This window comes from Dipodomys merriami, unplaced genomic scaffold (genome assembly GCF_024711535.1).
Source record: "Dipodomys merriami isolate MVZ:Mamm:240054 unplaced genomic scaffold, mDipMer1.0.p SCAF_5, whole genome shotgun sequence".
Lineage (NCBI taxonomy): Eukaryota > Metazoa > Chordata > Mammalia > Rodentia > Heteromyidae > Dipodomys > Dipodomys merriami.
In genome coordinates, this window is record NW_027206068.1 from 62,552,983 (window position 1) to 62,568,296 (window position 15,314).

The 15,314-nt window shown below is 48.5% G+C and overlaps 1 protein-coding gene across 1 annotated transcript in view; it reads right to left on the reverse strand.

Annotated features, from left to right (window-relative positions):
• The window catches only part of Plxna4 (plexin A4), a 421,273-nt gene that overhangs the window by 19,216 nt on the left and 386,743 nt on the right, over positions 1 to 15,314 (reverse strand). Inside the window, exons 22-25 of the mRNA XM_069996788.1 lie at positions 13,821 to 14,089; positions 10,897 to 10,963; positions 9,977 to 10,123; positions 6,218 to 6,377 (exon numbers count right to left, since the gene is read on the reverse strand). Of these exons, the coding sequence (XP_069852889.1) occupies positions 6,218 to 6,377; positions 9,977 to 10,123; positions 10,897 to 10,963; positions 13,821 to 14,089 (643 nt within the window). The remainder of the gene's footprint in view (positions 1 to 6,217; positions 6,378 to 9,976; positions 10,124 to 10,896; positions 10,964 to 13,820; positions 14,090 to 15,314) is intronic.

The following is a 15,314-nucleotide window of genomic DNA, read 5'->3' on the forward strand; positions in this document are numbered from 1 at the left end:
CCAGGGCTAGATGAAACTAGTGCCAACCAAGGACCAGCCCTCTACTTTAGCAACCACACTGGCGGATGGAATTTCATCAATCTCAATGAGATCTGAGCCATGATTGCAAGTAACTGGTTGTGGATCCCCAAAGCAGGACTTCCATGTTGTATAAATCCCCACAGGGTGTTCAGCGCACAACCTCTAGGGCTGTACTCAGCAACTTCAGCTGAGTCAGGTCCAGCAGTTATGTAAGCAAGTGGGAATCAGTCTACATTCATGTCCTCATTCTAGAAACTAGGGCAGAAGATGGCCATTTCTCCCCCAGGCAGCTGCAGCAGGACCGATTGACCTTGGAGTATGAAATGGATGCTGCTAGATACCTAAAGCTGGGCAAACCTGATGCTCAGAGAATAGGAAACATGTGTTTATTCAGTGAGGAAATGAGGGAATGAATACATGACAGAATGTGACAGGGTGGTGGTGGCCTATTCTGCATATAATAAAAAGAAGTCAGAGCTGTAAAGTTTATGGCCCATGGCAGGCAGACAGTGAGCTACAATCAGAACTGTGAGCTACTACTAGTAGCCACTTGGGTAAAACAAGGGATGAGCAGAGCTCAGAGGTACAACCAGGCACTTCCATTGGCAGATATGTTGTCTGTTCCTCCTGTTTAACCAGGGAAATGAAAAACAGGTTGGAAAGACAGACCTAGAGGTCATCATACCAAGCCACTGCTCATTACACTAAGATCAGCGAAGTTCTCTTCCATGGCTTTTTCTAGGTTCCCTTTGGGGCTGGATACTGGATCAAGTCATCAGTATACAAAAGTCCTGGGCCTCTAAGCAGGAGACTCTTCGGCATTTGTACTCCCCATCCAAGCTTCCTAAATACACCTTCTCTCAGACCCACCACAGGAGGCTGATGCCGAGAGAGGAGGCAGACGGCCCATCGGTCTTGTCAGAGCCGTGAGAATCCACCTTTAAAACATGGAACCCACTTCCCAGCCATGACTCTGTTTGGCTCTAGCTGCCCTTACTTACTTTGAGCCCTTCAAGGTGGTTCTGTCTGAATGCCACTACAGCCCCAACTCTGTGGTGAAACAGGAATCTGTGGGAGATGCATACAGGTATGTTCACGCTCTCTCTCTCTCTCTCTCTCTCTCTCTCCCCTCATATATATATATATATACATATATATATATGGCTATCTATCTATCTATCTATCTATCTATCTATCTATCTATCTATCTATCTATCTATCTATCTATCTATCTATCTATCTATCTATCTATCTTTGACATCTAGAGATCTAGCAGGGACCATGGAGGTTCAGGACCTCCATATCCTCAAAACTCCAGATACCTAGCAGGGACCACAGAAGTGAAAAAGCTAAGGGACAACAAGCAGGCCCTGAGTTCTCTCTCTCTCCCTCCCTCTCTCCCTCCCTCCCTCTCTCCCTCCCTCTCTCTCTCTCTCTCTCTCTCTCTCTCTCTCTCTCGCGCGCGCGCGCGCGCGCGCGCGCGCACATGCACACACGCACACACACTTGAACCATGAAGCTTGATACTAAAATTCCTAAGTAGAAGTGCAACATCTGTCTTAAAGGCACTAGTTCTTTTTAAACTGAAGAACCCTGTTCTATGCGAATGGCTGGCAAAGGACAGGCGGAGACGACCCCAGAGCCCCACTACAGCTCAATAGATACTGAGTGTGGCATCACTTTAGGCTGTCTATTGGGTGAAAGAAGAGTTAAAAAGGCAAGTGGGGGCAGTGGGAGGAGGAAAGGTGACCCCCCACCTTCACATGCATGGCACAGGAGAAAATGTGACTAGGTCCTCTCTCCAGCAACTCCGCCCAGCAGCCCAGTACCCTGCTCCAGGCACAGGGCACAAAGGACAGGCACACTCACAATCCAATTTGTTACACTTCCACCTTCCAGGGAGAGAATGAGGTGAAGTAAAAAAGAAGAAGAAATCCCATTATCTTTATCTGCCCTTCCCATCAGGCACAGAGGAAAATGCAAACCGGGAGACAGCTGCTGTGAACTCTTTATATTTCACTCAGGAGATAGTGTATCTTTTTATTGCATACAGGAATTACTTATTTGAAAAAATATATCCTTTCAGCGTGACCTGAGCAGCAAGACAGAGAAAGAGTGGGAGGGGGCGCTGGCAATGGATAGAACATTTGCATGAAACCGGAGGAATCTCTGGAGGTTGTGGACAGTGGTAGAGGGACAAAAAAAAGCAGACTGTGAAGGAAATGAGAGTCCTCTCCACCGCCTTGCTGTGTGACCTGGGCCCAGCTTCTCTGAGCTACATTCTACCCGTTTAAGAGAGTAGACTGTTGCCAATGATTTCTTCTAGAAAATAAAGGGAGGAGACCAAAGAAATCCCTTATCTCAGAGAGAAAAATGTCCTGGCTCTGCTGCTATCCTCAGAACTGACAAACATCTCCTGATACCTTGGCATGGCAATGTCTGGCAGGGCATTTGCCACAAGTAGGCTCTTATATAGATGGAGGAGCTGAGTGATGTGAGTACCTGCCCAGATACCTGTGGGGAGAAAGGGGGATACACTTGAGAATGGCTCAGATAGGCAGAGTCGGTTGCCACTTGGATACTATCACTGAAATTACTGTCTGAAGTTGCATGGTCAATTCCTTAAAATATCACCACTGCCCTCTGTAACCACATAGATTAGATAGATAGATAGATAGATAGATAGATAGATAGATAGATAGATAGATAGATAGATAGATAGATAGATTCTTTTTATTTTTATTTTATTTTTTTGCTGGTGCTGGGGCTTGAACTCTGAGCCTGTATGTTGTCCCTGAACCTCCTTTTGTTCAAGGCTAGCACTCTACCATTTGAGCCACAGTGCTACTTCTAGCCTTTTCTGTTTATGTGTTATTGAGGAATTGAACCCAGGGCTTCATGCATGCTAGGCAAGCACTCTACCACTAAGGTACATTCCTAGCCCGATAGGTAGATAATAGTTTAGATAGATAATGTCTAGATAGACAGACAAATGGTACATATAAATAGCTAATGTATAGATAGTTACATAGGTAGATAAATACAGTCTAGAGATGGAAAATGTCTAGATAGAAAGATGATAAATGATAAATATAAATAATCTATAGATAGATATAGAGAGATCATAGATACTCTTCAACTTAAAAAAGGAGTTATGTCCTGATAAATGTAAATTGAGACTATGATATATTAAAAATGCATTTACCCTGTAGAGATGATCGATTTGCCTAGCCTAGCCTACCTTGCATTAACCTATGAATAGGCAAAATTATGAACACTGCACTGGGGGTGTAAAACACAAAGGTTGTTAGGTGTATTCTTGCACCACAGTAGCCATGCATTGGTTCTGTCTGCCTGAAGGACCCTGCCTGGCACAGTTCTCTTTGGACAGTGCCTGGAAAAGTCTGGGACAGGGTGGGAGCGGGCTGGGAGAATGGCAGTCCAAGCAGCAATAAATGGAGATGCAGGAGATTCAGCGAAGGAGTTGCTATCCAGGGTCACTTGAGGATGAAAGGAGGAGCCAAAACCATGCCAAGTAGACAGGGGGCTGAGGCTGGGTTTCCATGGACCTCTGACAGGTAGGATTTAGACTGCATCCTTCTGAGATGGCCTGGTTATCCTGCTTTTCGAGGGGCTGGGCATCACGATCCCAGTGTATCAGGAGGGGGAGGTGGCATCTGCCAGATGCAATCTGGTGCAGGAGGAGGAGGAACTAAGGGGAAGATTAAGTGGGGGGATGGGAAGATGGGAAGTGGGGAGATGAAAGGGGAGGTGAAGGGGGAGGTGGGGGATGGGTAGGTTTTGGCTGTCTTACCTCTGTCCAATACAAGCTGAGGAGGGTTTGTGTCTGCCTGCCAGGTGGCCCTTGGCATAGATTAATTTGTAGCAATAATCACCCCTTCATTTGTAAATTAAATTAGGCTTTTCAAGCACTTTTACCTTCGTGGAAGAAACCACTTGTCCTGCCTCCTTCTCCCCATGGGACCAGGCGCATTAGTGTGCAGAGAGGCATTGAGACCCAGAGGAAACCCCTTTTCTTTGCTATGCAACCACACAGAAAGAGGCCCAAGAGATTGGAGGCAGCTCCAAATTCTGGCTTCAGTAGGAAAAAAGGAAGTTCTGAGAAGAGCACCTAGCATGATTGACAGGGGGTGGGGCTCCAAGAAACAGCCCAAGCCACTACCCCACTGGAGCAGGCCCTGAGTGCCCACTGTTGAGCCTCCCTTTGGCTCTTCCCCTTTACCCATTTCTGCTCTTGGCCTTGCATCACCTCCAGAGTCCAGACTGCACTAGCACTGCTCTGTGCCCTTATACACTCTCTCACTAGAAACTTGCTCTGCCTAGCAGGCGGTGGCTTTTCCCTGGCTGTGCGGTCTCCAACTTGAGACAGTGGCCACTTTCCGGCTGGCCCTGGTGGCTCAGCAGAGCTCTAGGGCTTGCTTGCCTCCCTGTGATTGGTAAGAAGTGGTGGTGACCCCTTTAGATGCTGTGACTCAGGATGCTGTGACTGCAGACTGTATTGCATCTTCACTGAAGACTTTGTTTCGCTGGGTTTGGGACACTTCTTGCCAGGTATAGTAGTGCATGTCTGTTGTCCCAACTACTACAGAGGCAGAGATAGGAAGATCAACTTGTTCAAGATCCAGCTTGAGCGAAAGTGCAAGATCTCATCCAAAAAAAAAGTTCTAAAAGTAAGAGGATGAGGGATATGGCTCAAGTTAAGAGTGCCCGTCTAACAAGCAAGAGGCCTCAAATTTAAGACTTAGTAAAACGAAAGAACAGTAACCATAACAACAGCAATAAGAACAACAACACAACAACAAAAAGGGCCGTCCATTTCTCTGAGCTTTGGGGGAGGGGAATGTCACAGAACACTAGCTCTTAACCTTCCTGAGCTCCGTTAGGTTTCAAAGCCCTCTCAGCCTTCAGCAATTGTCCATTCCTCATCTGCCCTTCCTTGTTTGCAGAGAGGCTGTTCCTAAGGAACAACTGAGCCACGGTTCTTCAAGTGGTGCCACAGGGGGACAGCCACTGCCCACCCACCATGGGAAGTCATGCCAGTGGAGGAGATGAAAATTCCCTCTAGATTTGAGCAAACAGCATAGAGGCCCATCTGTCTTGGGTGGCTTAGCTGAAGCCAGCTTAGTGGCCAGATGGATGGGCCCAAGGCCTGGGGGGGGCGGTCTTCCCACCCCATGTTGCCAGAAATCAGTGCCCTCTGTGTACCCAGCATCCACAAACAGGCATATGTGGCATTCTTAGCAGCATTATTCTCATAATCAGTTACAGCAGCTGATACCCGAGGAGTGTGCGCCATGAGCCAGACTCCGCACGAAAGAGGCTGTTAATGCATCATTCCACCCAATTCTTACTACCGGGCATGTGCTATTATTATCTCCATGTTATAGACAAGGAAACCAAGGTACAGAAAGATAATTTAGCCAAGGTCACACAGCTAGGACCTGGTGATACCAGGACCTGCATTCAGGTGATATCTGACACTGACTCCCAGCTGGAAATAACTCTCTTCCCCCTGGCCTCTTCAGAATACCCTCCTCCCACAGGAGGACTCCCCTGGACAGCATCCTGACCCTTAGGCAACACATGACTGGATGTAAGCACAGCTCTTCCTAGGTGGCATGCCCTTGTTTATATAGGTTATGCCATCTATTCATGGAACATTCAAGTACAATGTCATCCTGCTCACCAGCAGGCTGTCACCTCTCATTTTTCCCTATTCTTTCTCTCCATCCTCTATGGTTGACCCAGATCCCTGGAGCCATAGACACTCAGCAAAAAATTACAGGCACTGAACAGAGGGAGGGGAAGAGCCTGGGGGCCAACAAAGGCAGTGGCAAGACCTTGGCCACAGGGACTCAGAGGGCAGGTTTTGCCTTTAGATCCCTTCTGTTACTTGGATATTTCACCTGTACACTCATGTCCCAGTCCCTCTGAGAATTCCAAAGGCATCATAAGCAGGCCAGATCACCAAGAGGCAGCTAGGTGACTCTCCTCTGCTCATTCCTCTGGTTAATTCCAAGCCAGCCAAGAAGGCAAAACCTTGGGGCTCCTTGCTATGGGCTCCTAGCATGCCTGATCTTATCTACTGATGCTCATCTTCTGCTCCCTGCTCCCTAGCGCTGCCTGCTAATGATCCAAGAAGAGACAGGGACAGCCCTGCTGATGGCTTACTCACCCAGATCCATATCTGCAGCCTTGGGCCGATGGGAGCAGGGCACATTCTTAAAGATGGCATCCAGAATCTTCTCCTTCACCTGAGTGATGGTGTCACAGTTGAGGATCTTCACTGGGACCTCAGGGCTGTTGGCATTGTCAGGGCTGACACAGCTTAGGACCTGGGTATGGTGAGAGGTCAAATGGGTGAAGGCTGAAGGAAGGACACTACAAGCCTAGCGCCATCTTGGCTTCTTTCCTGAATGCCTCCTCCTCTCCAGGATGGGCTGGGGGAGGGGAGAGGTTACTCAGAACATCTGTGTCCCCAACAGGCTGCCTTAGCTTCTCCTGTCCAGACCAGCAGGATACAACCAGGCTTTAATATCACTACAGATGTATGAGTAGCTCACTTCATTTCAAACATCACTGAAGTATCAAAAGAATCCAGGTCTCAGCCTGTGGAGGGAATGGGGGGGATGGGCATTCTACCACAGAGCAGCCACTGGTGTAGTAGGTACCATCTTGGCAGTTCACGAGACCCTGGCTCCCTGCAGGACCTTGCTCCATTTCCATTTCTGCCTTTCTTCTCGTCCCCCTCTCCCCATACCCATACACTTCCTTAGTACTAATGGGAATCTGGCTCCTGTCTCAGAAGATTTAATTGCTTTGATTTGGGAGAGGGTGGAGGTTCTAAACGGATGAGAAGTTGAAGGATTTTTAAGAAGTGGAATATATATGCATATATTTTAAGAGGTGCCCTTAACGTGGTTTGGCAATATAAGAGCTCTGTAACATTAACAAATTCAATAAAAAGCAAATACAGGGATTTTAAATGGGAAAGTTGCCCTTTCAACACATTTAGGTTCAGGGCTCCTGAAATGCTTCCCCAGCTTGAAGCCCAGCTCAGGGTCCAGCTCATTGAAGAACCTGTTTCTCTTTTTTCAAATGAGTTTGAAAAGTTAAAAACTCTGCTTCACCAAACTTTTTTTTTCTTTAAAAAGTTCTGGACTTTTCTTCCTCTGCCATTCTCAGAGGTTGGCTCTATCTACATTGATGGTTCACTGCTTGGATTCCTGGATGGAGCCTTCTGGTGCCAGGTGACGAGTGCATGGTACATGAATAAATGAGACATAAAAACCAGGCAGAGAGGTTGGGATCTCCCAGGGAGATGGCTGCCAGGTGTCCTACCATTCTGGTCTCCAGATTTCCCCCTTTGCCCCTGCAGCCTGAGCCCTCTACATGCCTCTCTCCTCCTCCCTCCTGGAACTAGGTCCCAATGGCTTCATCTGGCTTGCAAAGCCAGACACCAGCCCCCTCCCCGACCCCTCCATGTGGTGGCAATCAGAGTCCTGGCTCTGGACGCCTGCCTTTCATTAGCAACTAGCTCAAATGAGAACATGCTTATTCCATTAGGAAGAAGAAAAAAAATTCCCCTAAATCTATAAAAACCAAACTCACCCTCCAAATGCCCTAAACTAAAAAGGATGGAGGCTTTCTCCCAGCCACTCCTCCCCTTCCCCATCCCTCTCTCCTGCTCAGTGGCCAAGCAGAGCTGGATCCTTCCTCTTTCGGTCTTGTCCTCCAGACTTTCTTTTCTGTCCTATCTTTTGGGCCAGGGTGGTGGATCAGTTCAAGATCTAGCCTCAGTGGAACTAATCATTCAACAATTAGGAGGTACATTAGTGTCTCCTAGAGCCTCTCAAAGCCCCTCTGTGGGCAATCCCTCCTGACCAGGACAAGGATTACTGGTCACTCCCAAAGTGATTGGGGCTCTTCCAGCCACTGTAGAATCCCACACTTCTCTTGTTTGTATCTAGTGAGTCATCTCAAGTCTGCCGGTACCCTGCCTGCCAGCATGCAGCATTCCTCCTTCACTCCTCACTGGATGGGGTACACCCCCCTCCGCATATAGAAACATTCTTCTTCAGGCCCGAAGCCAGCTAGTACATATCCCAGTTTCCTTGTCTTTCCCTGGTACAGTTTCTTCTCACTTTCCTTCCTACACATCTCCACTTTCCTGACCCTCTCCAATGTCTTGCATTCTTGCTCAAGTCACAAAACCACCTGGGGGGGCAGTAACAATCTTTTAGCCTCTGGAATAAAGGCTACTGCAATTTGGGGACAAGCATGATCATACCTCATTGTGTCGCACTTGATATGGAGGATGCAGATGACAAGGGAAAGAAAGGGATGGGATTGGGGACATTTTTTCCCAGTTATTTGGGAGACAGAGACTGAGAGGATCAGGAGATCAGTCCAGTGAAACAGTGAGACCTTCATCCTAATCCTGGGTGGAGAGGCATACATTATAATCCCAGATACACAGCAAGCCTATGATCAGAGGCCAGTTCCAGGCAAAATATATGACCCAGTCAAAAAAAAATAAACCAAGTAAAAAGGACTAGGGTTGTAGCTCAAATAGTCAAGTGCCTGTCTAGCAAATAGGAGGTCCTGAGTTCAAACCCCAGTGCGATAACTAATTAACTAACTAACTAACTAACTAAATCTGTTCAGGCATCTGTTTTTGGAAGGAGTTTTCCCTCTTTTATTTTAGTTTGATCTTCTAATTCTCTTCTGGCAGACAGTGGAAGATTGAGAGGAGGCAGAGGCTTCACTCAGCCTGGGCCTACGAGTCCTCACGGAGCATTCTATTCAGATATCTGTTGGGATTCCCATCATTCTCAGAAGCCAGATATAACTGGCGGATGATGTTTGCAGCCTTCTAGCAAGGCAGGCAAGGATGACTTTGTTCTGAGGTGAGAATCTTCTTCTGACTGGGCTGTGGGTTTGGGGATTCACCTCTTGCTTAGAGCAGTTGGATGGTCTATGAGCCTCTCTTTCTCCCAATTCTGCATGCTTGTCCCCCTTCTGGCCCCATTTCCTGATTATTGTGTTTTATTTCCACTTGTTCCCTGACCTCTGGCTCCCTGGCTGTCTTTCTTGACTCGCTTCCCAGTTTTTATCAAAGCTTCTCATCCCTCCTTCTACTTCCACTCCTCTTTGGGAGTAAAAAAGACCCAGTGGATAATTATAATGGTGTCGTAAAAGCCTGAGTATGAGCTCACCGGCCTGGAGAGACAGCAGGTAGCCAGCAAGGCCATAGGCAGCCATGCTGGGAAGAGGTGAAAGGGGCAATGTGAACCAGCATGAGTAAATCCTTGTCCTGGCTCCCCACTGTGCATCTGGCCCCATTCAGTCCTCAAGACTGGTGAGAGGCAGAGGCGGAACTCAGACAGGCCAAGGTCTGTCTGATTTCAAACCTGTGCTCTGAAAGACAGCTCCACAGTCTCCCAGGGAAATCTTTGTGATGAGGAGAGGGAATCTGGCCTTGACAGAAGGCATTGCATATTCCTTGGATGATGCCCTACGCTCTGGCCTCCCATCACACAGCACTGCATGGTTGTATTTGAACCTCGATTCATGGGTAAGTACAGGCTTCACAGTGATGAGGAACCTTTTCTAGTTTCCTTGTACTCCCTACCTGTGTAGATTTTCCATCCAGGTAAGCTCATCTGAGAGAGTCGGTCTTACTGGCCAGGGGCCTTGACCCTGTCTGGGACCACACCAGTTAACCAGCTGATGTGCTCATCAGAAGTGGCTCAGACTGCCAGATGCCCTGGTACGTGGTCCATTGGAAGCCTGTGAGGGGCCATGGGAGAGCACCTGGCAGCATCCATGCATGGGACAAAGCTGAAGAGGCTCTTCTTATGCCTTTTTACCATCCCCTCTACAGTCCGAAGCCTGCTTGTCAGAGCCTCAGGGCAGCAGCAAGGGGGCTCACCAGCGTCTTGTACTCGATCTGCTGCCTGATGAGCTTGTCCTCGCTCAGGGAGTAGCGGGCTTCTCCTGTGATGGCATCGATGGGGCCCTTCTCCATCTGCTGCTTGATGGCACAGAACAGGGAGAAGAGGGGCTCCCCGGCACACTCCTGGATGGAAGAAGAAACAAGATGGAAGAACTCTGGGATGGCAGGTGTGCACAGCCCACCTCACTGTCCCCTGCTTTCCTGTGCCTCCTGGGATGTTCTTTCTGTTGGTGCCACCTGCTTTGCCATTCAATTTTCTAGTTCCCTCTTCTGTAAGTTTTTACCCCTCAGATCTGCATATGCCTTGGTCTTTGGACAGAGGCTTTCCCCATGTTCAGCCCTTTCCTACCACTTGCACAGAGCCAGCTAGTTCTTCCTCCCTGTCTCCCAGCCTCCTCTGCTCCTTCTCCCATCCCCACACCATCCTGTTCTTTCAGAGTCCCATCAAGAGGCAGAGGTTGGCCATTTGTGCCATGAGCTCCTTAGACAGTGAGTTGAGCCCAGAGCTCAACCCCCGTCCAGGCTTATGTCCCACGTCAGGCTTGGGACTCTTATCGGCTTCTGTCAGCCTGGATGTTGGTGATGCGAGAGGACTGAAGGATACTAATAGGTGAATCATTTTTAGCTTAAACTAAGAGTTTAGCTTTGGTGGCCATGAAGGACCCTTTAAGAGGCTCATCTAATCCTAATGTGGGAGAAATCAGCCATGGGTACCATCTCTGAAATGATAACTGAATGTGGAGCTCTCTCCTGAGATAGTGCATGACAAGGACACTATCATTCCTTCTGGACTTGGGAGGGCACAGAGAAAAATTGGGCAGGCCAGGTTGACCGAAGGCTTGTGTCAGAGTGGGGTAAACACAGCAGGGTCCGAAGAACCCCACACGCCGTCCTACCTTGAGGAACTTGTAGAGGAGGAAGGTGAACCAATTGGTCAACATCTTCTCAGCCACAGACTCTGTCCTGTCACCAGGCACGGCAGGAACAAGTAGACAAAAGAAAGAAGCATTAGGTCAGAGACCAGGGCTGAGCAGGGCAGGGCAAGGGCAAGAACTACCACCATCATGTTGCTGTAGCCCTTGGATCAGATCTTGAGATCCCACAGCACAGGAGAGTTTCCTGGTCTCTTTGGCCATCCACACACTCCCCTGCCCCTCAGTGATGAGGAGGTTTTCCTGTGAAGCTGGGGAAGGACATGTTGAGCCTTGAGTTCCAATCACTGGTGGGATTTTCCTGGGCTCTCTTGGAGCTGTGTGCCCTGAAGCACTGTATGATGACACCAGTTCTCTTCACCTACATGGTCTAGTGTGGCAGCCACTCACCACACACAGTTACTGAGCACATAAAATGTACCCCATGCATCTGAGGAACTGAAATTGCTTATCTTACTTATGCTAATAAATTTAGATATAGATCATCCCTAAGGATGGTCAGTCTTCAATTAGTATGGCTTTAGGAAACTTCATGAAAGGAGAGAGTCAATTGGCAGCCTGGAGGACAAGCATGACAGAAAGACCAGACAATACAAATAGTGCCTACAGCCCAAGCTAAAGAGTCCTAACACTGACTCCCGGAGAGCTAGAGCCCTCACTCAGCCCAAAAGACACTGAAATCATCCTGCTCCATAGTAAGGTTTCCACTACTTTGCAATTTTCCCTTGGAAATCTTCTAGGGAAATCTGCCACAACAGGAAGTTTCTTCTTGAGTCTAACATGCATCTTTCATAACACAAGGCCTACTCATTATTTTGGAAGCAAAGATTTTCAAAAGACTTCTCTAAGCTTCCATTTAGAGAAAACAAATTACGTTGAAACTTGTACTGTGTGTATTACCAGCTCCAGAAAGCAACTAGAAATCCAGTTACAGTTGCTAGATAATACTAAGAACTAAAATCCACAGGCACCTGAACAGCTGCTGGCACCAAGTGAAGTTAGGAGGGGAAAAAGAAGGAAAACTGTTTAAAGGAGGGGGCAGCCAGGGGCAAGAAGAAGAGACAGATGGAAGTGGAAAAGGGCAAAAGGAGCCAATGCATTTGGGGGATTATGGGTCAGAAACAAAAGGGGAGACAGAGACCCAAAGTGCAACCACAAGACCACGCTGGGAAACTGTTAGTGGGAGTCCTGATGGGTGGCATCAGCAAGCCTAGAATTATGCCAGCAGGTGTCTGTGTGGTGAAAGGAAAACAAAAATCAACACGATCTACCTTGCTGTTTCCAGAGCTGCAGGACGGTGCCTCTAAGCAGCAGCCTTCTGCGGCTGTGCAGGTAAACGTCTGCTGCTTTGGGAAGCAGCCAGAAGCAAACACTCCTAAAAGCCAGGTCTAAGCACCAGCCCTGCCTCAGACCCAGAGACCAGGGGAGGAAGCTGTGGAAGGAGCAGGGTGACAGGATGGAGTGGTGTGGACAGAGGGCTTCACCTGGGGCTTTCTAACTTCAGATGTGCTAGAGACAGAGTTAAAATATCTTGGAGGAGCTGGTCATGGGGGGCTCACACCTGTAAGACTAGCTATTGAGGAGGCTGAGATCTGAAGATCATGGTTTGCAGTCAGCTCAGACAGGAAAGTCGATGAGACTCTTATCTCCAATTATCTACCAAAAAGCTGAAGGTGGAGTTGTGGCTCAAGTGGTTGAGTACCAACCTTGAGCAAAAAAGCTAAGGACAGCACCTAGGCCTTGATATGTGTCTAATGTGTGTCTCTCACAATGGACACACACACTCACAGTGGCTCATGTCTATAATCTTAGTTTCTCAGGAGACTGATCATCGTTCAAAGCCAGCATGGGTGGGAAAGTCTGTGAGACTCTTATCTCCAATTAACTACCAAAATGTCTGGAAGTGGTAGAGCACGCTAAGGATAGCTTATTCAAGCCCTAGGACCAATACACACACACACACACACACACACACACACACACACACACACACACACACACACACACACACACACACACTCACGCACACACATGCTCATCCTGGAGGAGAAATGGCCTCTCTTCCCAGGGAGCAGGATGGTATAAAAGCACCTCTTTCACATAGGACCAAAGCCATGGGTCTGGCTGTGCCCACATTGACTTTGCAGGTTACAGCAGTATAGGGAGGAAGCATCCAGCTGCATGGAATAATGGACCCTGGACCCACTCAGAGCCTATAGTGAGGGCCAGGAGATAGTCACTGGGCTTGGCCTAAGTGAGTCAGTCATCACTAAAAGACTGTCATTGGTTTTGTCTCCAAGTTTACTGTACATGCAAATCACCTAGGTTCCTTGTTCAACAACAGATTCTGATTCAGTGGGTCTAGGGTGAGGGGACCTGAGCTTCTTTCTTTCTTTCTTTCTTTCTTTTTTCTTTTTTTTACTGTGCCTCCTCCTCTTGATTTCTGGTACTCTACATGATCAGTGGAGTTTCGCTAGTAACAAATATAGAAATGATCCCCGAAAGTAAAGTCTTGCTTCTGCATTTCTAACAAGCTCCCAGATGCTGCCGGCAGTATGAAGCTGTGGGTTCTCTCCCAATACCAGCTCTGCCTTAGATGAGGCCAGGGATGGTCTAGGTCTAGCTTCTACTAGGGAAGTCTAGTCCAACGTAAGGGAGTGGAGGAATAGACAGGGAAGATGCCAAAGCAAACACAGAGGTGTGTGGAAAATAACAGGGTGATCTAAGGGCCAGGGCTGAGCTCTGCCTGTGATAAGCAGAACCTTCTAGATGGACTTGCAACAGCCCAGCCCCCTGAAGGGTAGTCCCTTGCCCTTAGGGGACATAGCTGCTCTTCCTGAAGCCTGCCTTGGTTTCCCTGGCTGGCACAAGGAGTTCACCAGCCTCACCTCCGGAGCAGCAGCTTGGGGTGGTTCTTGCTCTCCAGGTTCTTGTCGATGAGGTCAGCCAGCAGCTGCTTGAGCACGTCGGTGGCGTACTCCAGCTTGCTCTGCAGCACAGTCATGATGAGCGAGGCCACGTTGCCCCGATCACGCATGGAGAAGCTGCGCTGAGACTCGAGCGTGCGGATGAAGGACAGCAGGAACACTTTGTTGTTGATGAGCTGGGCGAAGAGCTTCAGGCCTTTCTCCACACGTTCCTGCCGGTAGCCCGGGACCTGTAGAGAAATCAGAGGTCCTGAGCACCCAGCAACCTCCACACAGGATGGCCAAGCCTCCCAGCCCACCCCTCACCCATGACTCGGGCACAACCCATCTGGATAATGCTTACCCAGTCCTTCTCAGGAACTGGGTACTACCCAGCATCTACTTAACCCGATCATCCTCATGACGTAGGTCATTACCTCCAGTTTAGGGAAGACTCAGCACAGAGAGAACTACCCAGATTTCCTAAGCAGCAACTCTGAGGTTTCTACCACCTTTTCCCTAATGGTAATGCAGAGCCTATATTCAGGAAGCCATTCCCAGCTGCCAGGGGAGCTCCAGGAGGTCAGGCACCGTGGCTTGCATCTTTTGTTGAGCTATTCAGAGCCAGGGCCTCTGTAGACAGGCAAGTGGGCTGAATCAGGATTGCTGGCTTCCACATAGCTTCTGATTTGTTTGCTGGGCAACCTTGTGAGCAAGCCTCTTTACTTCTCTAGAGCCTAAATTTACTCATCCAAAAAAAGTGAAAGAGCCTAACTGTAGAATTCTCTGACTCTGGCAGCTGCAGTTCTCCTCTGAGCCTTTTGGAGACCCTGCTCCAGCCACTGAAGGAGAAGGAAGGCATGTCTACCATCCTGCCTACACAGTCTGCGGTTTGGAGTTTCTGGTAGGATGCGGCTTCTACTTGGCAGGTGTATCTGCATCATCCCTGAACTGGGTGTGCAGGATGCACCTCCCAGATGAGGGAGAACAGGTACAGCAGTCCTGCTCATAGCAGTAACACACTGGAGAGTTCTAGACACCCAGCAGAAGTGGGGAGGATGAAGGATCTACACCCAATAGGAAGCCACATAACAATGGCAAGGAATGACCTGGTGCTACCCACAGTCAAATTCACTATGTCTCATACAGCACCTGTAGGTCTGTAGCCCAGGCTTTGGATCAGAAAATGCAGAAACTTCGGCCCATGAAGGAGAACTCCATCACCTTTGGGGCCTACTGTCTCATCTATAAAGTGAGAATTTAAGTGCTTGTGTCATAATGTTTTATGAACATTAACTAAGATAATGTATGTAAAACGCCTGGCATGCACCATGCTCACTTAAGCAGCGACAGCTTTATCACCTGCTTCTTCAATTCCAAGACCGCTTTGCCCGTTAATTTCCATGCTATGCATGGCACAGCATCTTTTGTCTCAGAATGGGGGGAGGGGAGGTAGAAGTTTCCTCCCCATTTTGT